Source organism: Rhamphochromis longiceps, linkage group LG7, assembly GCF_057381845.1.
Source record: "Rhamphochromis longiceps isolate RC_006_pf linkage group LG7, R_longiceps_female_GT1.1, whole genome shotgun sequence".
NCBI lineage: Eukaryota > Metazoa > Chordata > Actinopteri > Cichliformes > Cichlidae > Rhamphochromis > Rhamphochromis longiceps.
In genome coordinates this window covers 3,614,135-3,629,568 of record NC_140563.1, presented here as the reverse complement: position 1 = coordinate 3,629,568, position 15,434 = coordinate 3,614,135, and the positions used below count along the sequence as shown (strand labels likewise).

Below are 15,434 nucleotides of genomic sequence, written 5' to 3'. Positions count from 1 at the left end.
TTTGTAGATAAGTCCCGTAAAATCTCCTGGTCTCCGCTTTTTTCCTGATCCTTTCATACCTGAGGAAACAAAGCCAGAAAAGATGACTCCATCTCCAACTTCCAGGAGCCCGCTGTGCCCTTCACCTGCTCCTGTCCAGCAGTTGTCTCCTGTTCCCTCACCTACTAATGCTGCTGCTTCTACACCAGTTAAAACCCCAACTTCTGCTTCATCTCCTCCTCTTTCACCCACCAAACCACCTGCTGCCTCTCCACTACAGCCACCCAGTGAGTCACCTCTCAAGTCACCAGTGAGCTCACCAATTTGCTCCCAGCCTACACCCCTGCCCGAAACTGAAGGACCTAAATCTCCCGTCTTTCCTCACCGCTCCATTTGCCCTCTCACAGGAAACCCCCTCTCCCCGATCTGTGCCCAGCCGCTGCCCTGCCATGAACCCTCATCACCCCTCACCTCTGATTCTCCCGTCAGAACTCAGCCCGTCCCCGCAGTCACTTCAACGCCCTTGGCTAAAACCAACATGGCCACGCCAGAGCCTTCAAATTCCTCAACAGAAGAGACGCCGTCTAAAAAGACGGATATCATTGAGGAGTTCTGGTTGAAGAGTGCTGAGATAAGAAAGAGCCTCGGTCTGACTCCTTTGGACCGCAGTAGTAAAATCTTAGAAAGGAGTGTTGTTAAGACTCCACCTCAGGACTCCAACTTCGCTAAGACACAAACAGCAGACGTGTCCGGGGAACAGAAGCCTGCCTTCACTGGCCGGGCTGTCATTCGCAGACTCAACATCACTCTCGAGGGTCAGGTCATTACTCCTATCGCTCCTGTTGAGCCCAAGAGCGATGGCTCTGATAAAAGAGACATCAGCAGCAGCTCAGGCTTGGGCTTGAATGGAAGTGTGGCCACAAGCCAGACGGTAAACAGTGACAGCTATAACACGTCCGACTCGGCTATGCTGACACCACCTTCCAGTCCGCCACCACCCGTGCCTGCTAATCAGTCTCCAGCCGTGCTCAGGCAGCAGAGACACCAGGTGTCCTGGACCAACGGAACAGAAAAACTTCCATCTGAGCATGCCAAAGAGCCAGCAAAAGCCACTACCCCTGTTCCTGCACCCAGGACCCAGCTGAGCCCCGTATCTGTGCCCAAACCAGCACCCAGGAAGGTCTCCTCACCTCAGGCAGCTCCAGAAACAACCCCGGTGGTCGTGATGAGGGAGAAGAAGAGGGAGAAGCCACGGCCGCAGGAGACGAGGAAGTCATTTGTGGAGACTGTGGAGGAGATTCCTTTTGCTGACGATGTGGAGGAGAGCTACGACGACCGGACACCAGACACAAGCATGAACAGGTATTACACTCCGCCCACGAGCAAGCCGAGCAGGGAAAAACCTCCCCTTCATCTGGCACTAGCAATGGAAAATGGTAAACCCAATATCCCAGTCAACCCAGTCTCTAAGACCCAGAGGGCAACTCAGTTCTCTCCAGAAGCCAGGGAGATTGCAGAGGAGAGGATAAGGGCCAGAGAAAAATCTGTCAAGAGCCCGGCTCTAAAAGAAGCTATGGCCAAACAGTTGAGCAAAATGAAAGAGTCCGATGGGGAAAAGGGCGCCTCACCTAAAGTGGCCTGGAATGTAACACCAGACACTGTTGGAAAAAGTAAAAAGTCAGCTGCATCTCCAAAGACATCAGCTGTAAAAGCTTTAGAGTCAAAGAAGTCCGAGGCCCTGTCGGAGCGTTTCTTTAGCAGTAACAAGAGCCTGGACAGCTCGGTGGCTTCGTCAGACGGCTCCTCTACAAGTAAAAGTAAGAAACGAAGCTCCCTCTTCTCCCCGCGGAAAAACAAGAAGGAGAAAAAAGCCAAGAACGACAGCAGCAGGCTCTCGGGCGCAGATGAGACGCCTCCAAAACACAAGTCTCTGTGGAAGGCTGTCTTCTCAGGGTACAAGAAGGACAAGAAGAAGAAGGATGATAAGTCGTGCCCGAGTACACCGTCGTCCAGCTCCACTACTCAGGACTCTGGGAAGAGAAGGACATCACCTCTTGGGAGATCTTCAGGTAAGACTATTCTTCCAAAGCTCATTTCATGTTATGAAATTATTGATTGCTGATTGTTGTCTTTGCTTGTCGTTTGAAGTAGACTTGAAAACTCGGAGAAACCTGAGTTTCTCCGAAGATTCCGACCTGTCCTGTGACGATGTTCTGGAAAGATCCTCCCAGAAGTCCAAAGCAGATGTGAGCAAATACAAATGTCACGTGGTTGTCATTAGGGATTCATGCATGCACAGGCTTGCAACGCCAACCGGAGTTGCCTGGGGTCCTTAAAACCGCCTTTTTGGACCTTTCTTGAATGAATTTTACTCATGCAGGTTCATCTCATTAGATGTAAATCACAACTTAAAATCAAACTGTTGTGAATGAAACTCGTGCAGTCTGGCTTTGCAAGGCTATACATATCATCACGACATCCGCTGTACCAGTTTCTGTTTTGCTTCCTCTCGAAAATGTTTTTCTTTATATAATCTCTTCCACTCCTAGAGGCATGTGGACATCTTTGACCTAGTATCAGGCATGCAGAAGGAGGCAATAAAGGAAGAGACACTGGAAAAGGAGAGGAGGAGGGAGTTGAAGGAAAAAAGGGGGGTGAAAGAGAGGCATAAAAAAAGGGGACAGGAGAAGGAGGTTAAGCGAGAAATGGAGAAAGACGACGAGGAGGTATTGTGCAGCAGGGGTTACATAATTTTGAATTTCAGAAAGTGTCATCTTTCTGAATAATGCCATTTAGCATCACCAATCTTTTAGTTAAAGTTCATATAACGTGCCGGTGGCATCTTTGCTATCATGTCATCTCTTTTTAAAGAGTTATTGGAATAAAATAATGTGTATATATATTTTTTTGACCTTGGGAGGTCTCAGAACAAATTATGATAAAAATATTTTCAAGGTCTGGACAAGTGAATTCTTTAAAAGATCGTAATAATTCAATATCCTGAACGCATAAATGGCGTTGGAACTATGCACATATTTGGAACAAGTCCTTAAATTTTAGAACATGAGCTCTTTTATTGGAATCCATTTGCACTCATTGCATTTATGGCTGAAATTCAGCATTATATTTGCCACTGCTGCCGAGTCTGTGTGTGTTTCTGGTGGTTTTAAATAGATAGAATCGTGCTCAGGGCCAGAGGCATGAAGCTCAGATGTACTCCTATTCTCTTTTGTTTGTGTATATTTTGGAAACGTGTACATAAATCAGCCACAACACTAAAGCCTGTGGACACCTGCGTCGATTTTCCCCCACTCAGGGCGTGGCTAGTCTTGCTAATGACCTACGAAATGTATTCAGGTGTGTTGCAACCAGGACACATGGAAAAGTTTCAGGACACCAGACCTCAGGGCCGGTGTCCTGCAGGTTTTAGATGCATCCTTGATCCAACACAGCTGATCTAAAGGCTAAATGATCTGCTCAACATGTCTTGATGGGCTGTATCCCAATTCAGGATCTGCAGCCTTAAAGTACGCAGCCTCAACGATCCTCAAGGGCCGCGTAAGGCCGGAAGATCTGTTGCGCTGCCCAGGTTGCCTAGCAACCATGATACTAACAGCTGGAAACGTGTCATACAGCTTTGTTTGACAGAAATGAAGGAGACAATCTTTTGTTCATTTGTTTGTTTCTACACGAGCTTTGATTATTCTCTGTAGGATTAAGCTCAGCTATTGAACGGCGTATATTTTAAAGTAAAGGCTTTAAAACCAAGTTAGTACAAACGTCACTAACGTCACATAACTTTGTCGACATGTGACCAACAGGAATGTTTAATGTTCTTCGTTATTAAACATTTGCACATAAATAAGTGACATAATATTCAGTACTTAAAGTTTACTCTTCGGGCGCCCCTCATCCGCCGTTTTTTTTTTCTTCCGCAAAATTATCCACACCCACCGCCGCACTATGCATTCTGGGATATGTTGGGCCACGAAGTCTACACCGCCACAGCCTTAAAATTCAGGGAAATGAAGGACGCATCTGAGGGCCGCATTTCAAGCAGCCTTCGAATTGGGAAATCCTTTGCCACGTCGCTGTGACGTAATCGGCCATAAAATGCGGCCTTTAAGGCTGCAGACCCTGAATTGGGATACAGCCATGGAAAAGTTTTAGATGTATCCTTGATCCATCACAGCTGATTTAAATGGCTAAAAGACCTCCTCAACATGTCTTGATGTTCTCCAGAGGCCTGGTAATGAACTAATCATTTGATTCAGGTGTGTTGACCCAGGGTGAGATCTAAAACCTGCAGGACATTGCTTTGCATCATGGTGTCTATGCCGCGGTGCTAACCGCTTCACCCGTCTGTGGTTTTGATGTTGTGGCTCGTTGTCGTTTGATGAATGTCGTTTTCTTCTTTGTAACGATTATTGATCTGAATTATTCACTTCATACAGCTACAGTAACAGGAGTTTTAAGTTGTATCATGCCTCTCAGCCATGTGTGAGTCAGTGAGAGCCCCTGAGAAATCTATAGAGTAGTCTCTTTTTTTTTTTTGTCCCCATCCCTTTCAGATCTGTGAATACTAGACAAGACACAAGCGTCATAGTTGTAGTATTGGACACAACATCTCATCATAAAACATTTTACACTTGAGTTTCTTGGTTAGTGTCACAATTTTGTAGTTAATGTAGATCTTTAACTATTTCATTCCACCTTGTCTTTTTTGTGATCTTAACGTTGCCTGTTTTGATTGTACCAACTAGACTGTGACTCACTGTTCTGTTTATTTTACTTTTGTTTATTTAACATAATCATTAACCCATTTAATCATATCATCTGTATCATGTTTGTTTCCTCCCTTTTATGTTTCGTCTGCCCCAAGTCTGTTTATGTCCCTCACGCACTGGCGTTCAAGAGATCGTATGCCACAAAGGTAGTATTACATACATTCCCGCTGATAACCCTCCTGCACCCCGTCTCGTCTTCCTGCACACGTGCCAGTTTACTTTCATAACACCCTGCGTAGGCCTGGCCTAAAGCTAATCGTTGTTCTGTCTGGATGCATGCGACAGTTGGACAGCAACGCTCGCTCACTGACTGCTGAATATCCACTCTGTTATAACACGACGTTTCCAATAGCGCTCTCTTTTCTGGTCACCGTGATACCTCTGCATCTGTTGACACCCCAGGCTGTTATGAGATTAATCTGTCACTGCGGCTCTGTATTTACTCCAGTCTGGCTACTGGAGGACCTTTTCACATGTTTTCATTCATGTTTTCTCTTTCTGCCGTTTTGCGCTAGCTTAAATGCTCATCCATGTCAGCTTACAGCGGAAACATCTCTGTTTTTTCTCACATATGTATTATCTATTGTGGAGGATTATAACAGAGCTTGCAGCAAAGTTTATATGAAGTATGTTTCACACTGTGTTTTATGCAAGCATAACTTTTCTAGCCCCCGAGAGTCCCATAGATGACCGATGAAGCTTTAAATAGCATTAGCCACTTTCCTGTTATCTCCTCGCCCTGTTAGAAGATCCAGAAAGTTCCCCTCCTCAGCTTGTCTGAGTGCTCAGCACCTCATGGAGCCACCTACACACATTAGGACCTTGTGGATGAGACTTTTCTGATTTACGTTTTGTTATTCCACACAGAAAACCTACACGGAGGAAGAGCTTAATGCCAAGCTGACGCGTCGAGTCCAAAAAGCTGCACGACGACAGGCCAAGCAGGAGGAACTGAAGCGGCTCCACAGAGCCCAGGTTTGTCCTTTCTTCTTTTAAAGACTGCTTTCCTAATATAATTTGGGAATTCAGTTTCCTGCATTCTTCCCCTGGTGCTTTTTACCATTTGGTCACTCCTAATGTTTTGAACTGAGGCCAGATTCATCCATTGTGATTGATGTTGTAACTGCAGTCAGACTCCCGTTCCCCTGACTCAGCACTAAACTCTCTTTTCTCCTGGAGCTGTCATTTGCTGGCCTCAGTTTAGCTTCCCTTTACTGGCTATTTGCAGGACCCCACAGGACTTCTTCTATTTCAGCTCCCAATTCTGTGTGGCACAGATAAACCCAAGACCTGACAGAAGCTGTTACAGGAGATTCGAGAGGGGGGAAAAAACCTTTTCACACAATTTGTGTGCTATAAAGCATCAAAAGTTTCAAATTAAAACAAAAAAACAACTTCAAATCAAGACACAGAGAAGATGACAAGCGACTGAAATCTGCACGTTTTCTTGGGGTTTTTGACAAATTAATACAAATGTCCTGTGTGGCTGCAGGCATTAAATATAGTTGTCGTTGCCACTTCTGACATTTCAACAGAGTAAACAGCCGCATCGACTGAGTGTTCCCTGTGGGAGTTTAGGGGGGATTTCTAATTACTGGTAGTTAGTTATCACCCTGTGCATTTATGATACTGATGTGCCTCTGCTGCTGATCGTCTCCTCAGATCATCCAGAGGCAGTTGGAGCAGGTGGAGGAGAAGCAGAGGCAGCTGGAAGAGAGGGGCGTAGCTGTGGAGAAAGCTTTGAGAGGAGAAGCAGGTAATTCCTCGTCAGTCATACTTGCATATATCGATTTTTTTCATTCAGTTTGGCTTCCTATGTGCGCGTGCATTTTTAATATCGCGTATTAGACACCTCACTTGTTAATGTTTTACAAGTACTTTGCCATAAATTTGACGTAAGATCTTGGTCATGAAAGCTGCTCACCAGAGGCCGCGTTTTATCTTTACACGATATGAGTTCAGAGTTTTCTAGAGCTCCAAAGGGAATAGTAATAACAACCGTCAGGGTTACGTAACTCAGCAAACCTGTCCCTCTGCGCTCATTTGATTGTGCTGAAATCACTGTGTGCGTTTACCATTTATTCACTTGTGCCGAAGCATAATTCAGCACATGATTTCGTATGCAGGAAAAACACATTTATTTCTCCAAAGTAATAATCCCGAATTGTTTCTGACAAGGGACTATCACAGACGATATACTTCCGAAATGAGAAATAAATAATTTCTTTGAGAGCAGCACAATTTTTTCTAAGCATGAATTGTGCTCAGTAGTAATAATATAATATTTACATGATGTAGATTTGCATGAGGATAAAGTACGAAGGTTGACTTTGCAGCACTGAAATGATATTCCAGCCTAGTGCACTTTATGGTGAAGTTAATGGAATGAAATGAAAACTTTAATCATGCAAATGCATGCATCTAGACACGCGGAGCATTAATTTCAGTCGGTCCCTTTTCTCGCCGACCAAATGACTGTTTTACTTTACCATCGGCTGTTTATCCAGTTTGCTGTTTGAGTATGTTTTAACGTGTTAATACTCTACTCTCTTAAAGGATTGTATAAAGGTACTTGTACATTACCCAAACAGCACAAAAGAAGATCAGGTATTAGATTTTACTGTAGTTTCTCCCTTTCCTTTTAATTAACCACACATGAAACTGTTACGTAGGGTCCATCTGTGGTGACACACTGCAACAGTTCTCCATCTCCGAACATGTCGATATGTGTTCGTTCATAACGTGTCTGCCATCATCAGTCCAAGCTGCATGCAAACGAGGAGAATGCGTGTGTCCCCCTCCCCGACATAGATTGGTGTCTGCTCATTCTGGATGTGTTTCGTCTCTCTCACCGCCTCTCCAGTCAATACTCGGATCACGTTAGATTTCCTAAATGCAATCAGAATGTAAGAAATCAAATTTGGATTGGTTTGCAGCCCGACAACTTTGTTATTGGAATCATTTCTGCAAATATTTGCTGTGGTTGGATGACTTGATACAGATATTTCTTGAGATCTTGTCTTATCTTTTTTTCAATTTACTTATTTTTTTGCTGCTTTCGGAATGCACAACAGCTTATCTGCTCCACCCAAAGATCTCAGCACATGTAGATTTAATTGTACATAAGTGGAGAGCTAGTTCTTCTTTTCTGCTCAAATCAATACACATAAAAATGAAGCAATTTCCTCAACACGTCGACACACACACACACACACACACACACACACACACACACACACACACACACACACACACACACACACACACACACACACAAAACAGAGCAAATATGCAGAATAGCCCAGCAAACGGCAACACACCAAATCTATGCAGCAGTCTTTTATTATCATCATTGGAAATATTCTGTTGCACAAAATGACTGCATTTGAATTGTGGTGAGTACTGATGGACTCTGTGTGTGTCTGTATGTTTCAGAGAACATGCATGACTTGCTTTTGTTGGAGATTTCAGTGTGTGCGTGTTTGTGTGCCTAGTTTGGGGCTGTGTTAAGTAACTCCTATCTCTAATATATCCCTGTCGTTGTAGACTATTGGGGAGATTCTAATTACAGTGAAATCCTGGACTTGCATCTGGGCGGTATGTATTTCACATCTGTCGCTTTAAAACTAACCTAATGGCTAACCCAATCTGTCCTTCCTCCTCCCTGTTACTACTTGAGCTTTGTACCCCTCATATCCGCCGTGATTGGCTGGCTGGCTTTAAGCCACTGTGATGCTCTCTGCTCCTTTACCCTCCCTCCCTCCCCTCGCTTTCTCCTTTACTGGGTTTGTAGTTCAGACACTCTTTACATCAAACGGAGATCAGACACTTGGCCTCGTGCTGTTCTCTTAAGATTGTCTTTGATCTCTATAAACTTATGAATGATGAATGAACGAATTAATAAGTAACTTTTATTTGTCGCTCTGCTGCACGTAGACTGTTTGGTGCAGCACTGATGCAAACGGCGACGCAATGCAAAGAGTGATATTAGAGCAGCAGTATGCATTCATGCTTTTGCTGCACATTAAAGTTCTGGTCTTCTGTTGCATATTCATTAAAACGTTTAATTTAGCAGATAGAATAATATACTGTTCATCAAATAAAATCCTGGCTAGTAGCAGCAGGCCAGCTGAGATGGGGAACCGAGAAAAGTACAGAGTTCTACTTAAAGGCTGGGAACGTTGAATATTCTGTTCATGAGAAGACCAAAACCACCAATGCACTGATCCTGCTGTCTTCTCATATTCCTACATCGATATATTCAGTGTTATTTTTATGGGAGACATACAGGACAACTGTAAAACAGATTAATGTCTGTATTTGTTTTAAACTAATGACCTTTTTTCAGTAAATCATCTCTTTTTTTTAATTGGTACATGTGAGATTCGGAATATTGCATGCACAGGGTCTCTATTTTCATTTCTAGTGCAAATTTCTAAATCGATCTTTGTCAGTTGTCCTCTTTTACACCATTAGCTGGAAGGAAAACATGTTTGAAGCAACGCAGTTTGTAGATGAACTGAAAGAGCTTTGGCTTTCCTAATTTTAACAATAAGAGAAAAGAAATCCCAGCCTTGTATTTCAAGAAAGATATTAAAAAAAAAAAATCTGTCTTATTTCTGTGTTTTTATTGTCAACTGTCACATTACATCTAAAGATATCGCGTTTGTGACACTTTTGAGTCAACTCATCTCATCTAGTCATGTTCCGATCTTGCACATTGGAGCTAGAGTGTGATGGAAGATGGACAAACCTCGGACACCTGCCGACCACACACATGTGTAACCTGTGACCCACCCTGGTTTGACTAATACTAAACTCCTAGCCTGGCTCTTAGCTTCGCCTCAGAACTCTGTCCTGCTGTAGTTCTGCACTGTAGTCCCAGCAATCTTTCTCATACCTGCTCAGTTGCATAACTCCCCAAAGTGTTTGTGTGTGTGTGTATGTGTGTGTGCACTAATGGGTAGTGCTGTAATCTTAAAACATTAGCCGCTATGTATAAGCTGCTGCTGGAAAACTGTTTAACGCGTTGACTGTGTCTGGCTGAAAGGTCTCGTCGTGTCCACTGTTCTCCTTTAGACTCGAGTATGAGAGGAATGCATCTTTTTCACCTCACGTCTGCTGTGAATTCGGTTTGTGAGAAACACGTGTTTGATTTTTAGTTATTTAGCATAAATGGAGTTTCTCAGCACGAGGGAGAAAAATGAGCATTTCTTTATGCAGGGCTTCTCTGTGCTTTTGTGTCGCTGGTTGTCGGCACTCATCAAAAAGAAGATTGTGCAGAGTCATTTTGTTTTGGCACAAAGGTCACTCTGCAAGCGTCCGAGTTTCCCCTTCTAATTGGTTGCCCAGAAGTCTAACAGGAGGCATGGTGTTTCATCACTTCCAATCCAGCTGGTTTTATTTGTTCTTTCTGAGCTAATTCAAATGTATGAACCTGAAACTGTTTTGGGTTTGTTGAATGTTTTGGGCTGGATGTGTCACAAAAAAACGCTTTTAGCTTCCTGATAATTTTCCATTAGTCCTCCGTCCTGCTTATCGTGTTTGGTGGGTGATGAAGAACTGTGGCGCTTACACTGAATAGTGGCTTATACGGTTTGTGCTAGCAGATGAGACCTGCAAGGAAAAAACAAAAGAGGAAAAATCTAATATTAAAGCCAGGTAATTTCCCCCTTCTTCTTTCTGCTATTTTTATTAACTTTACTTAGAAATGTAATAATCAACTTTAATAATTATGAGCATAGATGAAGATTCATTGAACACACGACACAATCCATAAGCACATTTGGATGATTTGGGGAAGCCATAAACATTTTATTAGGGCCTCGGTCTTTTTAAGTTGCAATTTTTCCTTCTTTTCTGTGATAGTCCCTTGTAGCACGTATTGAGCATGTCATTCTCACGCCTCCTCACCTTCCAACCTGAAAAATCTTTTTCTTTTTTTTTTTACTCGAGTATGAGCCCTTACTATAGAAGATCATGCATATTTGCTCCATTTTAAGTGAAATGTGCCTTACATTACACATATTTTCTAGTCTATATTTTAGTGGAAGTTACTTAATAAACGCCTATCTGTAATCTTACGTTTTGAGAAAATCTTTTTAGTGGATGCAAATAAGAAGAAGAAAAAAATCCTAATTTGCACTTGAGAAGAAGCTAAACTTCAGAAGTCGCCAAACCGGCAACAAATTACGCAGGGTGGTCTAAACATGTAGCGTGTACAAGAAGCAGCACTTTAAAGATGAAGCCATTATCTGCGTCTGCGAGTGGGATGGATTTATGAGCAGTAATGGGTTTTATAATGGGAATAAATCATTTATATATAACCACTGGCTATGTGCGTGGTGTGTAGCGCACAGATATAGGGTGCTTTTACCTAATTGAAAGATCATGAGAAGAACTACACTTGCAAGATCAAACAGGATTATTTTCTCTTCTATGCTCTAGATTTCCCCCCTCTTGTTTTCTGTTCTTATTTTATCCCATATTTTTCATTTCTCACACCACACAGCTGATCTCTTCCCACCTCCTCTCTCTAGGTGATTTGTCTGCTCCCTATCGCAGTGCTCCTGTCCCCTGTTGATTTTTCTCTTTGATATTTTCTTCCTCACCTCAAACCTCTCCTTCCCCTTCCTCCTGCACCCTCTTTGTCCTCTTCTCTTTGCCTCTGTCATGTCTGTTTTTTTTTTCCTCCCACATTATTTCCTCCATTCTTACTGTTTCTTACCTCCCCCTCCTAATGTGCCCACCTGCGTCACTCCCTCACGCTCTTTCCCCTCTGTCTTGTGGAAGTTGAGCCCTTTGTGGGGATGCCTCGCCGAAGACCGCTCTCCTTCTGCCCCTGCTGTTCCCCTGAAGGTAACATAACCTCGCTGCATCTGCCGCCAGTTGTGGCAGGTTACCTGCAAGCGTAAGGATCTCCAGAAATGGGCTACGTCGTTGGTCCCCCCCCTTTGTCCTCCCAGCTTTTCCTAACTGTTTGTGTGACATTAGGCTCAGTAGGTTTCTCCAGAATATGAAGGAGCTCATCACGCTGAAGCTGATGTTGGGGAAAAATAATTTTGTTAGAAGTATACAGTGGTCCCTCGCTGTAACGCCGTGCACTTTTCGAAGCCTCGCTGTTTTACAGATTTTTTGGGTTCAATTTTGCATGTTTGTTTTTTGTTGTTTTTTTCCAGCGTATTGTCTTCTGCGTCCTGATTGGCTGTAGACCATTGTCAATCAATCTCGTGCCGTGTCTCCTGTACAGTACAGAACGCGTTCAGCTTATCAAATGTACATAAATCTTCGATCGCTAGCAGCGTGTCTCTGGAGTGCCGTACGGTATGTTTGTTTTCTCCCCAACAAACGCAACGATGTCGATGAAACGTTTTGCAACATCAAAGGCAACCGCGGTTGCCTTTGGTTTCTTTCTTTAATACTGGACTTATTTTTCTACGAAGGTTTGAACTGTGAGAGTTTAAACAAGAGAGAAAAGTGTGAAAAGGTCCACGCCTGTCTCAGAAAAGTGTATAAAGTGTGTAGTGAAGGGTTTTACAGCCTTAAAACATCTATAATAATTGTAAAAAAATAAAGTTGGCTACTTCGTGGATTTCACCTGTCACGGGTTATTTTTAGAACGTAACTCCTGCGATAAACGAGGGACCGCTGTATATCATTGTGGATAGTTTACCAGAACACATCTCTGCTCCTACTAGGGGGGTCCCTCAAGTCCTGAACAGGTGTTTTACTGTGGGAGTAATTTAATATCAAGATTTAGCTTAGCATACTTCTTTGCTAGCCGTAATGGATTATGTCTTTCCTGTGTAATGCTCATTTTCAGAAAATGCCATATCAGAAAAACAGAATATTGAAGACTGTGGTGCATTTTTCATTTTTAAATAAAGAAATCACCTTTCAACCTATTTTAATACAATAATGTAGAAAGTTTAGACCATCTAAGTACTACTGCAGTAACTTAGTAACTACTCAGCCACAGCGTGACTCTAATCAGCAGCATGTTTTGGTTGGATTTTCTGGCTTATCCTTTGATAAAATCTTTACAATGTCATGCAATCATAAAATGTTCAAACTGAGCAATGACCACCTGACACCTGACTGGCCTGTCAGCAAGAAACTTGCATGGTGTGATGATTTGTTGTAAAATTCCAGCCTTATGTAAGTCTTAAAAATGAGTGGGCCACGTGGTTCGGTCAGTGAAGCTTTCAATCCATGTGAAGAGAAAAAAATCCCCCCCAAAAAGAAAGGCATGTTGTTTTTGTCCTTGTTTCTTTTGTGATGGGAGCCTTGGCTGAAGGGTGGTGTCAGTGGAACAGACAGAAGTAGTTAAGGAAGAAGAAAAGCTCCCATTGTAGAATAGGTCTGGTAAATCAGGCTTCGTGTTTTTGTCTTCTCATGTTGCATTGCTCTAAGTGTGAGCAGCTCTCCTCCACCTCTGCCTCTCTCTCTGTCCCTTGTCTGTCAATTAGCAGCAGCCAGTGCCCGAGACCACAGCCATGCTATTTATGTGTGTACAATGTTTTTTCTTTTCGTTGTGCAAGAGCCTCCTCTTCCCCAGCTAAGTATGTCACGCTGAATCAAGGTTCGCCTTCTGTTGTTTCATCAAGACCGCTTGGCTCCACCTGCTGCAGTCAGATAAATGAAAGGGTGCATCGCCCCAGCAGCAGACCTTCCCTAAGCATGCCCCATACACTGGTCTTCTCTGCATAGTCAAGTGGGACTGCAGGAGAAGTGTGCAGCTGCTCTGCGCTCTGACTGCAATGCATGATGCCAGCAGCACTAAATATGCTCGTCTCTGTGGCAGGATGAATAGAGGGAACTTCTCTACTGGTCACAGTGATAAGTCCCCCTATAACATGAGGATAAAGTACCCATAAAACCACCGAGCATGAATAGGATCTGAAAGGATTTCATTTCAGCTGGTCGGTCAATATGTGGACAGGGGAAGATGAAATATTTCCATAGGTCCTTGGATTTATTTCTCTCTAATATCTTAGCTATTGATTGGTAGACTTGTGAATTTTTTATTATTACTCACACTTGCAAAAAAACATATAGGAGTTGCTCAGAAAGTAGCTACGTCTGTCGAAAGGACCAAACTGGGTAACACAAACTCTCAGCTTCACAACAACAGGTATTGTCTGTATGTGTTTGTATGTGGATTGTGTGTGTTTCTATGTGCACACATGCCAAATTTGAGTCCTGTAGCTCCTCCTCACCTTCTGAGTGCCATCGTTAGGTATGGCACGGCCAATCACGTCGATGTCGAATCCATTCTTCCACCTCACCATCCCTCTGTAAGGACATCCTGGCTTGGCTGTCATTGCATTGCCTGTGTCAGTCCTCGTCTCTGTGACATGAGTGTCGTGCCGCAGCCACCTGGAGTCTCACTGCTGCTCTGTGCTTCCTCCTTCCATCCAGGTATGGGTAAGAAAGACGATCCTAAACTAATGCAAGAGTGGTTCAAGCTGGTGCAGGAGAAAAATGCCCTAGTCCGCTACGAGTCCGAACTCATGATATTGTAAGTACATCCCTTTAAAGGTGCACTGGAAAAACCCCCAAATGTGTTAGCTGATTGGATCCTTTTAATGTCCAAGATGCAAAACTTTGTTGTCACTGGTTCATATGTTAGCTTCTTCTTTTTATGTAGGTGGCAAATTTCACTAATGTGCACTGTACAGATGGAAAACTGATCTTTAGAAAATGTCAGTAGTTGGCTGAGATGAGGTGAATTCAGTGGTTAATTTTAAGGGTACGTCTTATAAAGTGATTTATAGTAAGTGGATAATACAACAGGGCCATGACCAGACATCATCGATCGCGATGATTCTTGAATTCCTTGGACTCTGATAGTTTTCAGTAGTTGGTGAGAAACTTCAGAGCAGTGACCAGAATAATAAACAAATCAAGCCTGAGTAAGAATTATAGGTTTGTAAATAACAGACCACGTCACTGTATTCTCACCAGCTGGTTCGGGAACTACAGTTTTAAAGGGATCCTTCTTTTCAGAAGTGACCGTGCATGGATGAGAGGGTGGTGTGCTAAGTTAGCATCTCATTTTCATAGGTTAACAAGATGCATCTATAAAGTGAATGAGTCCAGTTGCACATATGTTGTCATAAATGTTTATTTTTACCCTTAAGTTGGGTTAAAGAAACCAAAAGTTGCAGTTGCCAGTCTTCCCGAAGGTTGCCAGGTGATCAAAATGCATTCCAGCGTCAGATTACTTTATAAGTGTAATATCATAAATGCCTAAATATGTAATATAATGTCTTTCTTAAGGTTTATAAGTTATGTTTCTCTTGACAGAAGCAGAGATTTATTACCTCCTTCTTTTATAAATAGTAATATTATGAGTGTGATGTTGATTCCCCTGCTATGAAGTCACTTATTTTTCATCTGCTGATATGTGACCGCTTTTTCAATACATTTAGAAAAATGTAGGAAAACCAACTTTACTGCTTTAATTTTGGCCCTTAAATTATCCAGTATCATCTCATCATTGCTTACCAAAAGCTTTTAGATTAATAGCCCATCTTTTTTTCCAGCCAGATAGTATATTCTTTAATGAAATGCTACATAGATAAATGAATAGTCTGATGAATAATGTAGATGTTGAAAGCTATAGCTCATTAGTGACACTAACTTAGCCAGTCTCCCTTCTTACTT

General features: G+C 42.8%; 1 protein-coding gene across 27 annotated transcripts in view; it reads left to right on the top strand.

Annotated features, from left to right (window-relative positions):
• mical3a (microtubule associated monooxygenase, calponin and LIM domain containing 3a) overlaps window positions 1-15,434 on the top strand; it is a 77,486-nt gene that overhangs the window by 60,971 nt on the left and 1,081 nt on the right. For 18 of the 27 annotated variants that reach the window (XM_085411648.1, XM_085411647.1, XM_085411652.1 and 15 more), the window contains 7 exons: window positions 8-2,048; window positions 2,128-2,225; window positions 4,862-4,912; window positions 5,634-5,741; window positions 6,429-6,522; window positions 8,313-8,363; window positions 14,187-14,286. In XM_085411648.1, the coding sequence (XP_085267774.1) occupies window positions 8-2,048; window positions 2,128-2,225; window positions 4,862-4,912; window positions 5,634-5,741; window positions 6,429-6,522; window positions 8,313-8,363; window positions 14,187-14,286 (2,543 nt within the window). The other 9 variants (XM_085411660.1, XM_085411649.1, XM_085411673.1 and 6 more) reach the window with 7 other exon arrangements.